The 16,573-nt window shown below is 39.5% G+C and overlaps 2 protein-coding genes across 2 annotated transcripts; one reads left to right on the top strand and one right to left on the bottom strand.

Annotated features, from left to right (window-relative positions):
* The first annotated feature begins 898 nt into the window (after positions 1 to 898).
* On the top strand, positions 899 to 10,829 carry LOC119917734 (L-threonine ammonia-lyase). The gene is made up of 10 exons (XM_038738167.1): positions 899 to 1,367; positions 2,355 to 2,471; positions 3,534 to 3,775; positions 5,569 to 5,734; positions 6,980 to 7,079; positions 7,251 to 7,326; positions 7,607 to 7,732; positions 8,100 to 8,267; positions 8,397 to 8,454; positions 10,176 to 10,829. The coding sequence occupies exons 1-10, from the start codon at positions 1,017 to 1,019 to the stop codon at positions 10,272 to 10,274; spliced, it is 1,503 nt and encodes a 500-aa protein (XP_038594095.1). The 5' UTR covers positions 899 to 1,016; the 3' UTR covers positions 10,275 to 10,829.
* Positions 10,830 to 12,179: 1,350 nt separating this feature from the next.
* tmem254 (transmembrane protein 254) lies at positions 12,180 to 16,573 on the bottom strand. Its single transcript, XM_038737747.1, has 4 exons — positions 16,413 to 16,573; positions 14,366 to 14,469; positions 13,585 to 13,644; positions 12,180 to 13,038 (listed from the first exon to the last, which is right to left on the bottom strand). Exons 1-4 carry the CDS (start codon positions 16,497 to 16,499, stop codon positions 12,918 to 12,920), a joined length of 372 nt encoding a protein of 123 aa, XP_038593675.1. The 5' UTR covers positions 16,500 to 16,573; the 3' UTR covers positions 12,180 to 12,917.

Raw genomic sequence — 16,573 nt, 5'->3', positions numbered from 1 at the left:
TTTTTTTTTTTAGAAATGTCACTTTAACCCATTATCAAATTCTAATATGACAGTGATATCTGGATTGCAGTTTCAGTGTATCTGAATCTGGTGAGTCACAGTGATGTGTGGTGTAGGTATGCAAGTTAACAGATCAATGGTTTCTTGCAGCTCTAACACTGTACACTGATGACATTAGATGTTAGCATCTAAAATCGTGAAAGCGTTTCACTGATATTGTCTGCTGTAGACATCACTACTTTCTACTCTGCTTCATATCCAGTTGAGACTCTCATTTGTAAATTGACAGACATAACCTCGTTTTATTTTCGCTCTGCCCTGTCTATGGTGTGCTTTCGCTTCAATGTTTCTGCAAATGCATTATCAGACAATCCACTTTGACTCACCGCATATCTCTGAGTGTGAATGAAATTGCTCTAGGTTCATTTCTCTCAATTAGGGGTTCTAATTAGGAGTTCACCCTACTCTACTTCGTTAGATTTTGCTCCAAGAGACCCTCTACTAGATTTTGTTTTAAATTAAATAACAAAGAAAAGTCTCCCAGGGCTTTGCACTCATGTGTTTTGGGGAAGTTCCTACTTCATGAGACATGCACAGCTGTCTGCTAAGAAACATCCCTTTAAATTCAAGAAGTTATCAAATTCACATGATCTTTTTCACAGCATCCATGTTTGTAAATTGTTTATCATCTGGGTTTGATTTCTGAAAACACAGTTTGACAAAATATAATATACAAGTAGATTGTAATACTGCAGTAAAATAAAAGCAGCTCTTGAAAATACTGTAAATATAGTTTACTGTATGTAACTTGAGTTACAACATGTAAAAATAGAATCACAAGATCTCACTGTGAGAATGACAGCCTCACAGGATTCAGGGTGTTTAGTTGGTAACAATGTGAGGATTTAAATAGATAAGGACTCAAATTCCTAAATAGTCTCATTTGTGTAGTCAATCATCAAATGTGCAGGTCAGTTTTCTCAAATGCAGGGTATCCAATTTGAAAGTTAAAGTTAATGTCTGCCTGTTTCTTTCCCAGAGAGGAGTTGCGTCTGGGCCCCAGTCAGCCTGGTGGTTCTTACAAATGCTGCCCTGTCAGTAACGGCACTGCAGTCCGCAGACCCACCCTCATCGAACCAGAGCGGCTGAAGGACTTTGGCGAGGAGGATCTTCTCAATGGGGATGTGAAGGTCTACGATACCAAGGTGGTGGGGGGTCCTGAGATCATCCTCATGGAGCCCCCCAAAACCAGGCGCATTAGCGAGTTCAGGATCGTCCCCAGACCTCCAACCCAGTACCTCCGCTTTGAGGACATCAGCGCCGCGGCCTTCAGGATCCAGACCGAGATACAGAAGACGCCCTGCACGGTACACTAGCATAGCATGGCCTTACAGCGTGAAACAACGTGAAAGACAGTGGTGGGTGACCTCTGACCTCTCAAACCTCGCAAACATCATCTCTATCACATTTTAACCAAAGTTGATCTTTTTAAGAGTCAGAGTTTCTTCAGAATAAATGCACACATAATTAATGTGTGTTTGTAAATATTCTGAGCAAAGCATGAGAAAATATAATTCAGTCCATTTTAACACCACTGCAAACTCCAACCTCAATAATATACACTTAGTTAAAGTAAAATCTCCCTGACAGTGTCAATCAAAACTAAACACGTAAAGGTAGAATTTATGGCTGAGGTGTTGCCTTAGATTACACTACGTTTTACAGGTAGGCCATTAACTGTAGGCCACTGGCCCTCACTGAACAACTAAATATATGAACACATACGATAAAATACAGACATGATTCTAGTGATAACTTCATCGATAGGGAATGAATAATTAATTAAGTCGTTCTAAATACATAAAATATTAATGTGAAGTGCAAATCTTGAACGTTATAATACAGAAACGCATAAAGATGTACTATCCAAATTTATGTCCAGTATGATTCTCTTCTAGATAGATAGATAAAAACTTTATTATCCATTTCTGGAAACTTGTCTTTGGCTTCACCAGGTTCCAGAGAGTGTTCATTTAAAACACATAAAAAAAAACATAACACAGGACACATACAACCCACACATTTTGAACACAATAACCAATAAGAGCTTCAAGCAGACCAGTCATCAAAATACAAATCAAAATTCATCACGTATAAATTCATCAAAGAAACTGCACGGAGGATAAAATCATTTCAAAAAAGTAACTGATGATCTAGGTTGCCACTTGAATGAAAATGAAGAAAAATATTGTAATATAATTAGTAATAGTTTGTGACCTACTGTGCAGTCACTATTCACTCACAAGATTAAACATAGAGCTGCCCTTAAAATGCTGCTTCTCTTTTGTGTGCAGTACTCCAGACTGTCCAAACAGTACGGGATGGAGATCTACCTGAAGAAGGAGCACCTGCACTACACCGGCTCTGTGAAGGAGCGAGGAGCCCTATACCTGCTCACCTCCCTCACGCAGGTAAAAACAAGGGAGGGAGGGAGAGGATAATCCTTTCCTGTCTGTTGGGTCACAGCTAGTGTGATCTACTATTTGTGTGTTCGTGCAGACACACATGTGCAAACTGACCATTACTGGCCTGTAGTGACACAAATAGCCTGAGTGCAGCTTGGAAATGTGTCACCCTTGGCATGTGTATACTGTATGTCTATAAGCAAGTGAGTCTGATTTCTCTCAGACAGCTGCGAGAAATGAATTTCAGTCGTTGCCAACAGTATGAATGGACTAACAGCAAATGTTTGTTTTTGAGTTTCTCACAAGTTCTGAAGTTTAAGCGAGTTAGAGTTTCTGGCGAGGACACGTGGTGATGAAGGAATTAGTTCCAACTTCTTTATCCTTATCAGTAAAGCTATGCAAAGATCTTTGTGAGAGGAACCATCGGGTATCATGGGAATTGCGGTCTAAACTTTGAGGAAAAACTGGCTAAAGAAAAGGCTATATCACATGGCCAATTTGAAGTTGATTATGACTTGACTGTGTATGTACACTTCATGTGGCAGGTTTAAGACCAGAAACCAACCTAAACAAATTACAGAAAGGTGTTCATCCTGCTTCAGTGAATAATATCATAGTGTAACTTCTGAAAGTACTTGTGTGGTAATGTAATATATATTGTGTATTACTCTTAAGACTTTTCAAGGAACAGTTTGCTACTTTTAGGGAATATGCTTATTGGCTTTCTGGTGGAGAATTAGATGAGAAGATTGATACCACTGTTTGTTATAGGGTTATCTTAGCTTTGCATAAAGACTGGAAACATGGGGAAACAGCTAGACTGGCTCTCTCCTCTATTCCTCTCTAAAGCTCACTAATCAACACAGTATATTTTGTTTTTAATCCGTCTAAAAACCAAAACATAAAATATATAATAGATATAAAGAAATAGTCCTGCACATGACTCCCTGCAGAACAGTGATTATCATGTTGTAAATGGTTTTTATCGACTTCCACTGAATCTATTGATGTTTGCTATGTTTACATGATATGTAAATGTAACTCAAGCACACGTTTATTTCCCTGCAGGAGCAGCAGAGGAAGGGTGTGATTGTGGCCACCGACTGTAACTTCTCCATGGCTGTGGCGCACCATGCAGTGCAGCTGAAGATCCCAGTGTTTGTCATCATGCCGTCCTGCTGCTCCTCACCTCGCATCAGGATCTACAGAGACTACGGCGCCATGGTCATCTCCTACGGCAGCACCGGTCACGACTCCCAGAACCACGCCTGCCATCTGGCCAAAGAGAACGGATACCTCTACCTGGAAGAGTCAGTCCCACTAATACTCACATTTCACACAATATCGTCACAATATGTCTGCCTGTACTGCAACCATAAGCTACTGCACCAGCAGCAAAACAGATTTAGTGTCTCAACTGTCAAGGGATAGTGGTATTTTTACACAGAATTAGAAAATGTATGCCAATTTACAACCTGCTGAAATACTTAAACAAGCATTCAAGAAAACAAGTTTAATCATAGTTGGCTGTTTTCTTTTAATTTGACAGGCAGACATTTTGACTTGTCAGAGTGGGAAAAGCACAGATGTAACTATTAACATTAGGGTAAGATAAGATAAGATCGAGCTCCAGATGTAATGTAACACAACTGATAATAACAGATAACAAAAAGAAAAAATAGAATAGAAAAATACAATGTATTATATATATATATATATATATATATGTGTGTGTGTTGTATATATATATATATATATACAGCCACTATGCACCATAACAGGACCCTGGAACTGTTGTTAATGTTATTAATTACACCTGTGATTTCCACCTTATGACATGTCCAAATGTGGGGGATTTGTTGGGGTGGTGATGGGGCAGTGGATAAGACACATGCCTATGGTGTGAGAGACCCAGGTTCGATCAGTTCCTTGATTAAGGTAACTGACTGGAGAAATTCACCTAAACATGCAAAAAAATTGTATAAAGCCTTTTATGGCTCCATAGGGAGTGTGAAGTCTGATCACCTCAAGTGATGTCACCTGAGTCAGCTTCTGTTGGGGTGAAGACAACATGTCTGAAAAAGAATAAAAGGTAGAGCGCTTACCAGACCACTGTAACCCGCTCCTCATCTCTTCTTGTAACTCCAGGCTATGTTAGCCTAGCATAACACACCCAAATCTCTGACCAAACTGTTGACGTTCGTATTGCATTGTGGGTAATGTAGGTGCCAGGTGTTAACAAGAAAGAAGAATGTGTGAGATAAAAAAAAGGATGATACCTCTCTCTGGTCCTGTAGCATCAATTTTGATCATTTTTTAACCGTCCATCGTGAGTTTGACAATGTTATAGGAATGCAATGCTAAATCAGTGGAGTACCAGTTTGAAGTGATGTAATGTTTGGCCAGTGGTGGCCACTGTGGCCACAAGTGGCAATTACAGGATAATGGTAAATGCCACAACATAGTGTACCAATAGCACAATTGAGAGTTATAAAGTCAGCCACACAGAGTCAGATACACGGCAGTATTTACCTAAGGCTTGCTAACATTAGCCCCAATAAGCTACTAGTCATACCAGACCAAGTAAGGCTGTAGCAATAAAAACTCTTTTGGGAATTGGGGGAAGGTGTATTTTTTTCTTATGAATTACATTTTTTATTTATAACAAGAACAATGTGTTATTTATTCTCACAAACTCTCACTTTAAATCTAGTTTCTCCATTGAAAAGTGCATGATTTAAATAGTGAACGGTGTGCACTCACACTTCCATTTCATTCCAATACAACCATGGCACACACTGAATGTCAGGGGTTGTGTAACACTAGGGCTGCTTTTGCATACTGAAATGGAAGTTGCTCATGAATTTCAATCATGTTTATGCTGCAATTTCCCAATGCTTTCATAACTAGTAGTGTATTACTTCTCTCATCTGTCGAAATCAAGTCTGCTATCTTTGTACACAGTGCAGAATAACTGGAGGGACATAGACGAGAACGGGTAAATAAGGAAACCTTCTGAAACCAATGAGGTCTGCTGATCATCAGGACAGGAGTCCTTCACCTGATGTATTCTTTCTTTCTGTGTCTGTTTTCTGATGCCCAGAGATGAAAGTGCAGCGTACCTGGCAGGATTGGGCACTGTGGGCATGGAGATTTATGAGCAAGTGCCCAAACTGGACGCAGTGGTTGTTCCTGCAGCTGGACAGTATGGTCTACTGGCTGGTACAGCCGCAGCCATCAAACACCTCAACTCACGAATTCTTGTCATAGTAAGTAGATGCTCGGAAGTTAGATTTTAGTAATTCACTGAGGCAGAATTTATAAACATCAGTATTTCACTGTCAACTATAATGTATAAGATAAGCTATTTTGTAGCTTCTGTCTCACAACAGTAGTGTTGTTAGAGCAGCTTCTTAAAATGAGGTCACATTTCCCACAGACCCTCCTACAGCTCCCTGACGTTGAGCCAAGCGTGTTTTTCCATTCAGCTTGGTTTTCTTTAACAAGATAAATGTATTTGAAGTGTTCTCCTTTGTTCCACTGTCTGCCCACAGCTGAAACTCTGACAGCTTTAGCTCTGTTTACACTGGAGGAACAGAACAGCCCTGCTTCTATTTTCAATCATAAAGCAATATCCCTGTGCATGATAAAGCAATCAATCAAATTTACTGCCAGGTTTTACCCAGTAGTGAACATAAAAAAATGCCACATGGAGATTTATTAAGGTACCAACCTTCCCATAGATGGTATTTGTTTATTTTCACATAATGTATTTATAATACTTATGTATTAATACTAAGTAACAACCATGACACATGACATCTGACATCCATAAGACTCAACAATACTAACGAAACAACACGATAATTAAAAACATTAGGCCCTATTGTGTAAATACATTTAATCTTAACATTTTATTAGGGTGGTGATGTCGCAGTGGATAAGACACATGCCTTTGGAGTGAGAGACCCGGCTTCAATTCCCACTGTGACTCATCCACTATTGTGTCTCTGAGCAAGACACTTAATCAATCGTTGCTCCAGAGGCGCGCAGCCTCTTGCTACAGTGCGACCTCTGACATGTATAGCAATTGTAAGTCGCTTTGGATAATAGCGATAAATGAAGAAATGTAAATGTTTTAAATCATGTTTTTCTACTTTCTGTGGTCAAAAATCGTGGTAATGAATTCCACGCCATTAGAGCAGACTGACTTTCAAATCTGCCTTAGTTGTACTTTGTGTTTGGGGCTTATTAGCACATGTTAGCATGCTAACATGCCACGCTAAAATGGTGACCATGGTAAATGTTATACCTGCTAAACATCAGCATGTTAGCCTTGTCATTGTGAGCATGTTAGCGTACTGATGTTAGCATTTAGCTCCAAGCACTGTTGTGTCAAAGTACTGTATCTTAGTCTTGTTTATACATGTGGTAATGAGGTGAACTACAAACAGCCTACTATAATCATAAAAACTTTTAAAAACAATTCTAACTGAATGGACCTTTTTCAACAGGGAATTGAACCAGAAGGTTTCCCGCTGTTGCTACAATCTCTGAAAACTGACAGTCCAGTCAAAGACATACACACCAACACCAACAAGAAGCTCTATGGAGGTAAACTCAGTTCAATGTTTTTAGTCGGTCCTGGTTCCAGACATGCCGTACAGAACTGTCATGGAAACGCTGAATAAACTTCATCATTAACTGCACATTTTTCTGTCATATGGCCTTTGAGTTTCTCTCCAGCAGTAGCTGACCACATGTTGATCTTCTGTCTGTTCTCAGATCTTATGGGGCGTTCGCTGGGTGTTAACACCTTCCAGCTGGCAAAGAAACTAGTAGATAAAGTCATCTCTGTCAGGTACTGCATCTTTACACTTTCAAGCTTCATTTCAATGGTTTTACTCAGAAACTAGATATCCATTGCATGAGGAAATATGTGTTAAAAATCAGATTGATTTACTGATGATTTACTGTTACGAACCATGCAGACATTGATTTTTTTGGACTAAATCTTCTCATATCAAACCTAACTGTGAAAAGTAACTGGACTGTGGAAATCCTCTCCATGTTAACTAAGTGTGGGATTTAATGACGAGACTGCCATAACTCGTTTTTCTTTCTTCACCTGCGCCTCTCAGTGAGGAGGACTCTCTGGTGGCGATGCTGCGGTTTCAGGAGTTTGAACGCTCCACAGTGGACACAGAGGGAGCCATGGGACTGGCTGCCATCTTGGCTGGACAACTACCAGAACTGAGAGGCAAAAAGTGGGTCAGAGTTGATTTATTGAATCTCTGAGCCTATAGGGCTTTTAAAGGTTTTAAAAGCTACTCCAAAGTGTTCCTGTTTATGTTTATAGAAGATCCAAAAGTTTTTAATCAATGTAAAAACCCTCATTTTAAATATAGTCCTCTGTGACAGCTGAGACATTTTTCTTTATGCCTGAAAAGCTGACATTTTGGCAATACTGCGATGTCAGTAGAGCTAATCCGTTTGGCTGCAGATGAAACAAGACTCCCCTGTGTGTGTCTCTGTGTGTGTGTCTGTGTGTGTCTGTGTGTGTGTCTGTGTGTGTGTGTGTGTGTCTGTGTGTGTCTGTGTGTCTGTGTGTGTGTGTGTGTGTGTGTGCTGTAGGGTCGCTGTAGTGGTGAGCAGCGCAAACATGGAGCTGGAGCTGGTGAGGCAGTGCGTGGACCGAGCCCTGGTGCTGGACGATCGGGTCAGTAAGTTCTCTGTGCAGCTGGGAGAATGGCCAGGAGACATGGCTAGGCTGCTGGACGTCTTGTCCAGAGAGGACGTCAGGTAGAGTCAACACCTGTCCATTTAAAGATTATTTACTTAGTTGTTTCATGCAAAGGCTCCAATCTGTTTTGTGTCTAACGTCCCTTGATGCCACCTTTAATTCTTTACTCTCTCTCTTTTCCCTCCCAGGTTGTTGGACGTCTGCCATCGGAGACAAAGTGACAAGTCAGACCTCTTCAAGGCAAAGGTAGGCGACTAATCTCTCCTCTTCACCTCGTTCTTTTCCTCCTCCTCTTCAATCCGCTCATCTACTTTTCCTTCATTGCCATGGAACGTATGGCTTTGAGTAGGCAGGAAAACGTTGTGTGACTAAGAGGGCCAAAAATACAAATCAAGAGATATTTATTCTGTATTTGGAGAAGACCTATGCGCATATTGTAAGAAATGTTGGTACCACTTTCTAATAAGGCACCTTTTGTAAAGCTGTAACTTTACAACTTTAAGGCTTTGTTGATAATTTAACAATAATTTACTGATGATGAATAGGTCACTTATAATCCATTAAAAATGTATTTGTTGGGTTGCCAGGCTATGAAGAATCTCTGGAAACGGGCGGCAGATGATATAGACCAAAATCCATTTACCAATAACTTACTAACAACTGCATATTTGATGGCTCAAAACCCTATATTAAAGACTTATTCACATTAATAACTGCAGACTTGATGGCCTATTTGAAAGTGATACACCCATACGTGTTTAATAATGACTTGGCAATATTCATAACTGCATTACTACCAAATAGGTTCATAAACACCTTTAATAAATTATTTATTAACCATTAATAAAGACATTAGTTACAATTCAGAAAACCTTTCTATAGGTGCCGTGTCATAATCATTGCCTAAAATAATTTAATAATTGAAATTAACTGAACTGAATTTAATTCAGGTTATTTCACTGCACTTTTCATATAGAGCAGTTCTGGACTATACTCTTTGTAATATTATTTACAGAGTCCTAACAATTCCCACCATAAGCAAGCACTTGGCAACAGTGGCAAGAAAATCTACGGGAAAAGGAAGAAGTCAAGTTAGTAACATGCATTAATGGGAAAAGAATGCATTCAGATGGAGAGGGAGAGGATGAGAGAGGAGCTCAGTGCATCATGGGAGGGCTTCTGGCAGTCTAGACCCACAGCATAACTAAGGGCTGGTTCAGGACTCACCTGAGCCAGTTTTATCAAAGAGGAAAGTCTTAAGCCTACTCTTAAATGTGGAGATTGTGTCTGGCTCCCGAACCCAAACTGGGACCTGAGTCCACAGGAGAGGAGCTTGATAACTGAAGGCTCTGGTTCCCAAAATTCCCGTTGGAGACTCTAGGAACCACAAGTAACCCTGCATTCTGGGAGCGCAGTGCTCTACTAGCATAATAAGGTAGTATGAGCTTTTTATGTTATGATGGATTGCATTACTGCTGCAGCCTTCCTTGTTCTGGTATGACCATTAACTCATGGTAGCTAATGTTAGCCAGTGTTTGCAAAGTGTTTACTAACTTTATGGCTCTTCTCTACATGCGCTACTTTACCATTATCGTTGTTGTTCAGCAAATGTTACATAGCCTCGCTTTAAAATCTTTTCCTTGACACAAATGAAAAAAAAACCTGCCACTGGTGAGAGATGACTTCCAGTGCTAATAAACTGTTCATTTTTACTAGAATGGCCTTATTCTTGTTTAAAAGACTTAATGAAGCTGTTAAATTGCTTTAGGAACAAGCAGAACTGTCTCATGGTGTCCTGATTCTGCATTATTGCCTCTACAGACTACACTGACAAATTGGCACTATATTAATTCCCCAGCAGTGTCAAAAGGTGAAAGGTGTTGTATAATTAAATGGCAACCTGCTCGCTGCCCTAATTCTAGTGTGTGTGTCAGAGTGCTAACTGTATCTCTGTGTGTGTGTGATAGGTGGAGTGTGTGGTGGAAACCAGGGATAAGACACAGAGCGCTCAGCTGCGCAAGACTCTGAGTGAGCGCTACCCCTCTATATGCTGGCTGGACCGGTGATCACAACAACAACACAAACTATATTTGTAATAGAAAACTAAACGAGAAGAGGAAGTGACATATATTCATAAAATGTGAGATGACATGCAAACACATCCTGTAACATACACTACTATGATATATGAACTCTGTTATAGGAATCTCATTAAGACAACGGCTGTTAAGCAAACCTAAGTGTATACATGAAGCCTTGAGATTATAGAGAAAATACCATTCATATTACTGATACTGCTTATGCTGCTATTGTTCTTTAATCATAGCACCCTGTAAGTACAGTAAAGTGGTTAGGCTGCATTCAGAGGAGGAACATAGTTCTTTCAGTTTACCATTAGTAAACTGTGTATGAATCATACACTGTAGACGCAGGCTTACTCCTTTAGTGGCCTCTTTCTAAAGTAAGTACACACTATATATCTGACTAAACCAACAGGATAAAATATGTATTTTTCAATCCATATTGTTTTTAATCTGTTGTATATATTTCTCTGTTTATACTGTCCGAGAGGTAGAGTCAATCCAAGTAAGTGTTCTCCAAATAAAAATGGACCAATTCTATCACCTGTTCTGACCATTTTGTGATATTTTGGGGGAGGGGGGGGGAATAGAGAGATCTCAAATTGTGCTGTAATTCTATGTAATATTTTTCTCTACTTGTTTCTGATCGAGACAGGGTTTAAAAAGTAAGTTGTTTCTGAACTATCCATCCCTGATTAATGGCTGGTGGAGACTGGGCTGTTTAAGACGGCTAATGCTCTTAAGTTCATAAGCAGAGGACAGCGTGACCCTGTGCTACTGGTTCAGCCTCGTTCGGACGACGTCACACTGTTTACATGTGTGACACTAACGCCTTCTCCTGCAGAAAGTGTGTGATTAAACAACATTAAAACACGTGATTTATAAGACCAAGTGGGAGTAATATTGTGTACTTAAATGTTAGCTGGAACAGCTGTAGATGCTAAAATTAATATCTTTGTATTAACAATGGATCAGATGACTGTAAATGTGAAAGGGGTTGCTAGCAGTGATGATCCTACAGAAAATTCCTACCCAACTCTGCAGTTCCCCTTCGCTCTGTGGAGAGTTTTAGGGGAGTGAATATTTGACTTACATTTGTCAGACATTTGAAACATGATTTAAAATGAATACGTATGTTGCTCTGTGTCTGCTGGATATGTAATAACATAACAAATCTATCAGTTTTCTGCTGCTCTTGAATGGCCAGTAAATAGTTACTGCAGGTTTAAATCCAGGATGTCCATGGTATGACATGGTATGAATGCCATTCATGTATTTTCATGTTTTTAGCCAAGCTTGCAGAATGGCTGTGGAGATGGCAATGTGTTTCGGTTCGTGCACTGTTTTGGTCCAGTCTGAAATATTTCCAACAACTATTGGATGGATTTGCATGATATTTTGTAGAGACATTCCTGTCCCCAGAGGATGCATACAAGAGACTTTTCTTCTCCTGCCACCATGGGGTTGGCATTTGTGGTTTTGATTGTAATTTGATTGAAACAACTCTAATTTGTTACACAGTCATGTTCCCCACAGGGTGAACTGTAATCACTTTTATCTAGCACCATCATCAATCCCAAGTTTTAGTTTGACCTGCAAAACTCATGACATTCAAATAAGCCCCAGCTGTAGCTACTTTGTGCAGAGTGCTAATTAGTAAAGGTTAGCAAGCTAACATGCTAAACTAAAATGATGAACATGGTAAACATTATACCTGCAAAACATCTCAACACGTTAGCATTGAGATTGTTTGCATGCTGATGTTAGCATTTAGCTCAAAGCACTGCTATGCCTCAGCAAAGATTTGTGATTATGCGGTTAATTCAACTGGATATAGGACAAAGTCAGAGCATTTTGTTTAGAGGAATAAAAACAATGCAACAAAAGAGATTTCATGCAGTTTGTAAGTCACTCTTTATTTTGCAGTGTTAACAAACTAAAATCTTCCAGTCTGTATTTTAAAAAGTTGAACTCAAAGCACTTCAGTATAAGAAAGGCAGATGCAGATTTAAAATGCATACAGCCGCTCTCTATACTTGTGAGGCTGATGACAGCGTACCATCTGCAGCCAACCAGTTTGATGTTATGTTTATCACAGCAGCTCAGAAAATATCCCTGCAGCCATCTCCCAGGCTGAATGTAAACATCATGATGAGGGTACAAAACAATTTCACAGAAGATTCCCCTAAATATTCAGCCAAGGGCATCAAGATACAATCATCGAGGTAACTTTGATGTTGAAATCATTTCTGTTAATATTATTATCAATACAAATGTTAAATTATTATTTATAAAATTAAAAAAAAAAAAAAAAAAAAAAAAAAAAGGTACAACTGTGCTTTCTATGGTTTATTAATAGACAATCAATGGAATGAAATGGAGATGCATGTCCCTCATGGGAACACAGCAAATACTATAAACTAAGTAAGAAAAAAATGTAGTGTTCACCTCAATACTTTCATGTTAAAGGAACAGTATAAAAGAAAAGGCTGAAGTGTCTTCCTCCACTTGCCCCCTCAGCAGGATTTCATATCAAAGAGAAAGTGGAAGAAGAAGAGGCACAAGGAATCAATTGTTCTTCTGGATTCAGCTCTTGCAGTGTTGTTCTTTAGGCTTCCCAGACTGACATCAGTGCTGCTTGGGACGCTTGGGGTCGTACTTGATGAGCAGGCCGAGGGAGGCGAAGCCAAACAGAAAGGTTTGGACAAACCACAGGCAGCGAGAGGCCACGTTGTCAATACCTTTGTTACTGCAGGGACAGAGAGAAGAAACGATGAACAAAAGTCAGGCTAGAAGCTGCTTCGTTGTGTACAAACAATGATAGCTCACCCCCATGGCTCTCAATTTAGTACGGTTTGCAAAACCATTAAACCGTGAAACCCCAATTCTTATGCTGAAATGGGTCGCTAAGTGATGAATGAAAAAATATTGTTCCTTAAATAAAGACTTCCAAAGACTCTTTTAGTACATTTTGGTTTATATTTACTTTCCATATTACAGTAATAAAAGATGGAAATTAGACAGATGCCATTCAAGAATAGCTTATTTATTGATGCAATTGTTTTATTGTTACGAAATGATAATGTCCCTGATGACAAGTTGAAACATGATAAAGGCTTTTGGGCATTCATTTATATTGACATATGATATGAATAGTGTGTATGAGTTTTGGGGCTTTGATGATTATGCTTTTAAGAAGGCCCACTTTCCTTTTAGAAGTCGAGGAGAACGGGTTTAAAATGCTGTTTTGATTACAGCACCATCTAGTGGACAATCAGGATCTTGTCATACTTACCTGCACACCTTCAGTGCAAAACAGGCCTCAAAAAGGTGGACAGCCCAGGCAGCCCACCACCTGTACCACAGAGGAATGTGTTAGACTCAATTCAACAATAATCATGAGATTGATTAAGTGATTACAGTCTTTAGTTCTAAATTCAGACAGCAGTGCGGCCTGAGAACATGGTGACACGTCACACCACGCTTTGTTTTTCCCAATGCAAATATGAGTAACCCCCAGCTGCTGCTCCATCACAGAGAGCTGAATTAAGTGGAGTCACATGCCAGCCTGAAAAAAAAAAAAATAATCAACTCCAAACCACCAAAGACCAAACGGTGCCTTCCAGCTCAGCCCTTGTTTTACAAAACACTCGGCTGTCTTGTACGTCACATGACTAAAACAACAAAACATTATCTTTTGATTGCTCTACTGCTGGTAAAAGGAGGTCATGTGACTTAAACGACTAATTAGCAAAGTGCTCTACCAGTGGAAGGGGTGGTAACGATCTGTAAACAGGGAAAAACATTAAGGCTGGAGTTGATTGAACAGCGTATTTCAGTCCTGTGAGGGTATTTCACACATCATTTGATTGTCATTGTTTTGCTGTGCTGTAAAGAAAATCTGGAGAAGTGCTCAGCCTTTCCTTCTAACTAGGGAAAATCTCAACATTTTTATTAGTGCAAACTGTAGGTACAGAAACAATGCTTTCTAGGGGATCTACCAAAATTCAGTGTGTCAACACTTAACAAAAATATTTCTCATGCCAACAGGAGACACCGTGTTTCAAATCACTTACCCTTTATACATAATGTCAGCATGGTTAACCACAAGGTATCTGCAGAAGCTGCCAAACGGACCAAGCTCCTCAAATGGGATTTTTTCTGGCACAAACACGGTGCACTGCAAAATACAGTCAGAGTAGTTCAACATTAAGCCATATATCCTAAACCTTGCTGTAATCAAAGAATGTGTCTTTTGTTAGCTATATACCACTCTGACCTTTTCATACTTGCTTTAACCCAAAAGGCATTACTCAGAACTTTCAGAGATTCCTAAACTGACTTTGAAGATGACATTTAAGTAAATAATTTGGCATGCATTGCATAGCATACAGCAGACCTAAGCGTGACTGGTTCTTCCTATGAAAGCTGACTCTGTAGTCCCCACTGTTCAGCTCCATTTAGAATAGTGGAAAGTCCGGAGCTGGTTGACACTAACTACCATCTGTCTGCTCTGAGGCAGTGAGTTCTTGTTTTAATTAGAAGATGCACAGTGACAACAATGAACTGTATCATGTTTCCTGGAATGGCCCTGGCAATGGCTCTATGCAGCAATTTGGTTCATGACTATAACTGCTGTATGTGCAGCAAAGGGCAGCCTTGTTGGAAGATATGCCACTGGTTCTGGAGGGGGATCAGTTCTGCACCATTTGGTGTTTAAGTTTTGTCATGTGAGACTGTTTGAGTAGATGTGTGTCCTAGGCTCTAAATCTGACTCCATATCTTCTGTTACTGTCAGAAGCAGATTTTTCCTCAGCCTTTATACAAACTGAAATCTGCTTCAGCTTACAACTACTTCATCTGATCTCTACAGACAGAACATTCCATTTTGAATAAGGGTTCGGGAGCAGACACTTTTTGACACTGCATCTCATTCTTTGCCATTCAAACACTTTCATCAGTTATTAATTTCAAGTCATTATGATACTAATTCAAATGATAATTCACCTCAAATAAATCAGTGAATATAACAGCATATTAAAGTAAAATAAAGATATATGAAACATAATACAATTTAACATTGACCTGAATGTTTTAGTTTTTCCATTTTGTCCCATCATATGAATTTATTCTGTGTATCGTAGCAAAAGAAAAGTTTCAAGCCACACTCACTGGCTTTAATTTGCCTACTTAGACATCTATACCTCTTGACACATTTAAATAATGAAATAACAATGAAAAAAAAAAAGTAAAAATATAGCATAAAGACACAAATGAGCTGCATATAAAGACACAAATCACAGTGAAATCTACATGACATAACATAGCATTGTGCCCTACTGCTGTGGTCCTCTGCTGTCCACCTGTGACATGTCAGGTATGTGTCCATATGGACTATGACTTGTGCATGGCAAACACAAAGGGATATTGTTGGAAGGGCCCCACTGCCCCGAGGCTGCAGTTCATTTAAGGTTTGGATGTCAGACACACACTTGAAGGCTGAACTGTGTTACTTCAACTATTATTGATTATGAAACAAGTTTACAAACAGCTTTGTTGTAAATTGGTCATTTCGTTCACAATTTACATGTAGAATTACACGTAAAAAGGTTACGTGCTGCCTTTCTGCCCAGCACAGCAACACATTTCGGACAGTTAAGGTTAGCATGTGGTGTATTTAATCACGGAATAAACCGTTAAACGGTTAAACCGTTATCATATTTTAAATGGAGTTTGGCACGTTCTCGTGTGGCATCGGAACAAACATTAGCCGGAGTTAGCTGCTACAGTACTAGCTAACATGTCCACTGGACTTTGCACAAAAGTTTGTTTGACCTCTTACAGAGCACTGAATGAATCCCGATAAGATTACCGTTCGCTATCAAAGCAGTGACTTGGCATTGACCTCGAAGATTACTTTGCCGAACATTTTCACAAAATGTGTTAAATGACAGAACAGGGGAAAAAAGAAAGTGAATTTTGAGAATATTAACGTTAAACAACCCGGAGGACATTATCCGCAACACAACACGGTGGCATTTAAACACCTGGAGAAATAACGGCCAACACTTCTTTAGTCCTTAATCTGTTTTACTTCGGTTATAGCTGATTTAATGAACTTACAGTGTAATATCCCATGCCGAGTGTGACGGAGACAATCCAAAACAGGCTGGTTCTTCTAAAGTAATCGCATCCATCACTTTTAGCCATTTTAGCCTGCTGTTCTGCGTTGGTCCCGCTGTGAAATGTGACCGTCAGCGACGAGAGGAAAACTGAAGGGACCG

Source organism: Micropterus salmoides, unplaced genomic scaffold (assembly GCF_014851395.1).
Source record: "Micropterus salmoides isolate LMB-PRFRI ecotype aquatic unplaced genomic scaffold, ASM1485139v1 Ms_hic_scaffold_22, whole genome shotgun sequence".
In the NCBI taxonomy this organism is placed as follows: Eukaryota; Metazoa; Chordata; class Actinopteri; order Centrarchiformes; family Centrarchidae; genus Micropterus; species Micropterus salmoides.
This window is presented reverse-complemented; position numbering and strand designations above follow the sequence as displayed.

Bases quoted from the DNA above. Each gene is read 5' to 3' on its own strand.
- LOC119917734 (XM_038738167.1), top strand. From the start codon at position 1,017: ATGTCTGCCTGTTTCTTTCCCAGAGAGGAGTTGCGTCTGGGCCCCAGT. The intron at 2,472-3,533 runs GTAAAAACAAGG...ATTTCCCTGCAG, and splicing joins TGCTCACCTCCCTCACGCAG to GAGCAGCAGAGGAAGGGTGT. The intron at 8,268-8,396 runs GTAGAGTCAACA...TTTCCCTCCCAG, and splicing joins TTGTCCAGAGAGGACGTCAG to GTTGTTGGACGTCTGCCATC.
- tmem254 (XM_038737747.1), bottom strand. From the start codon at position 16,499: ATGGCTAAAAGTGATGGATGCGATTACTTTAGAAGAACCAGCCTGTTT. The intron at 13,645-14,365 runs GTAAGTGATTTG...TCTGTGGTACAG, and splicing joins GCTGACATTATGTATAAAGG to GTGGTGGGCTGCCTGGGCTG. The intron at 13,039-13,584 runs GTAAGTATGACA...CTGTCCCTGCAG, and splicing joins TTTGCACTGAAGGTGTGCAG to TAACAAAGGTATTGACAACG.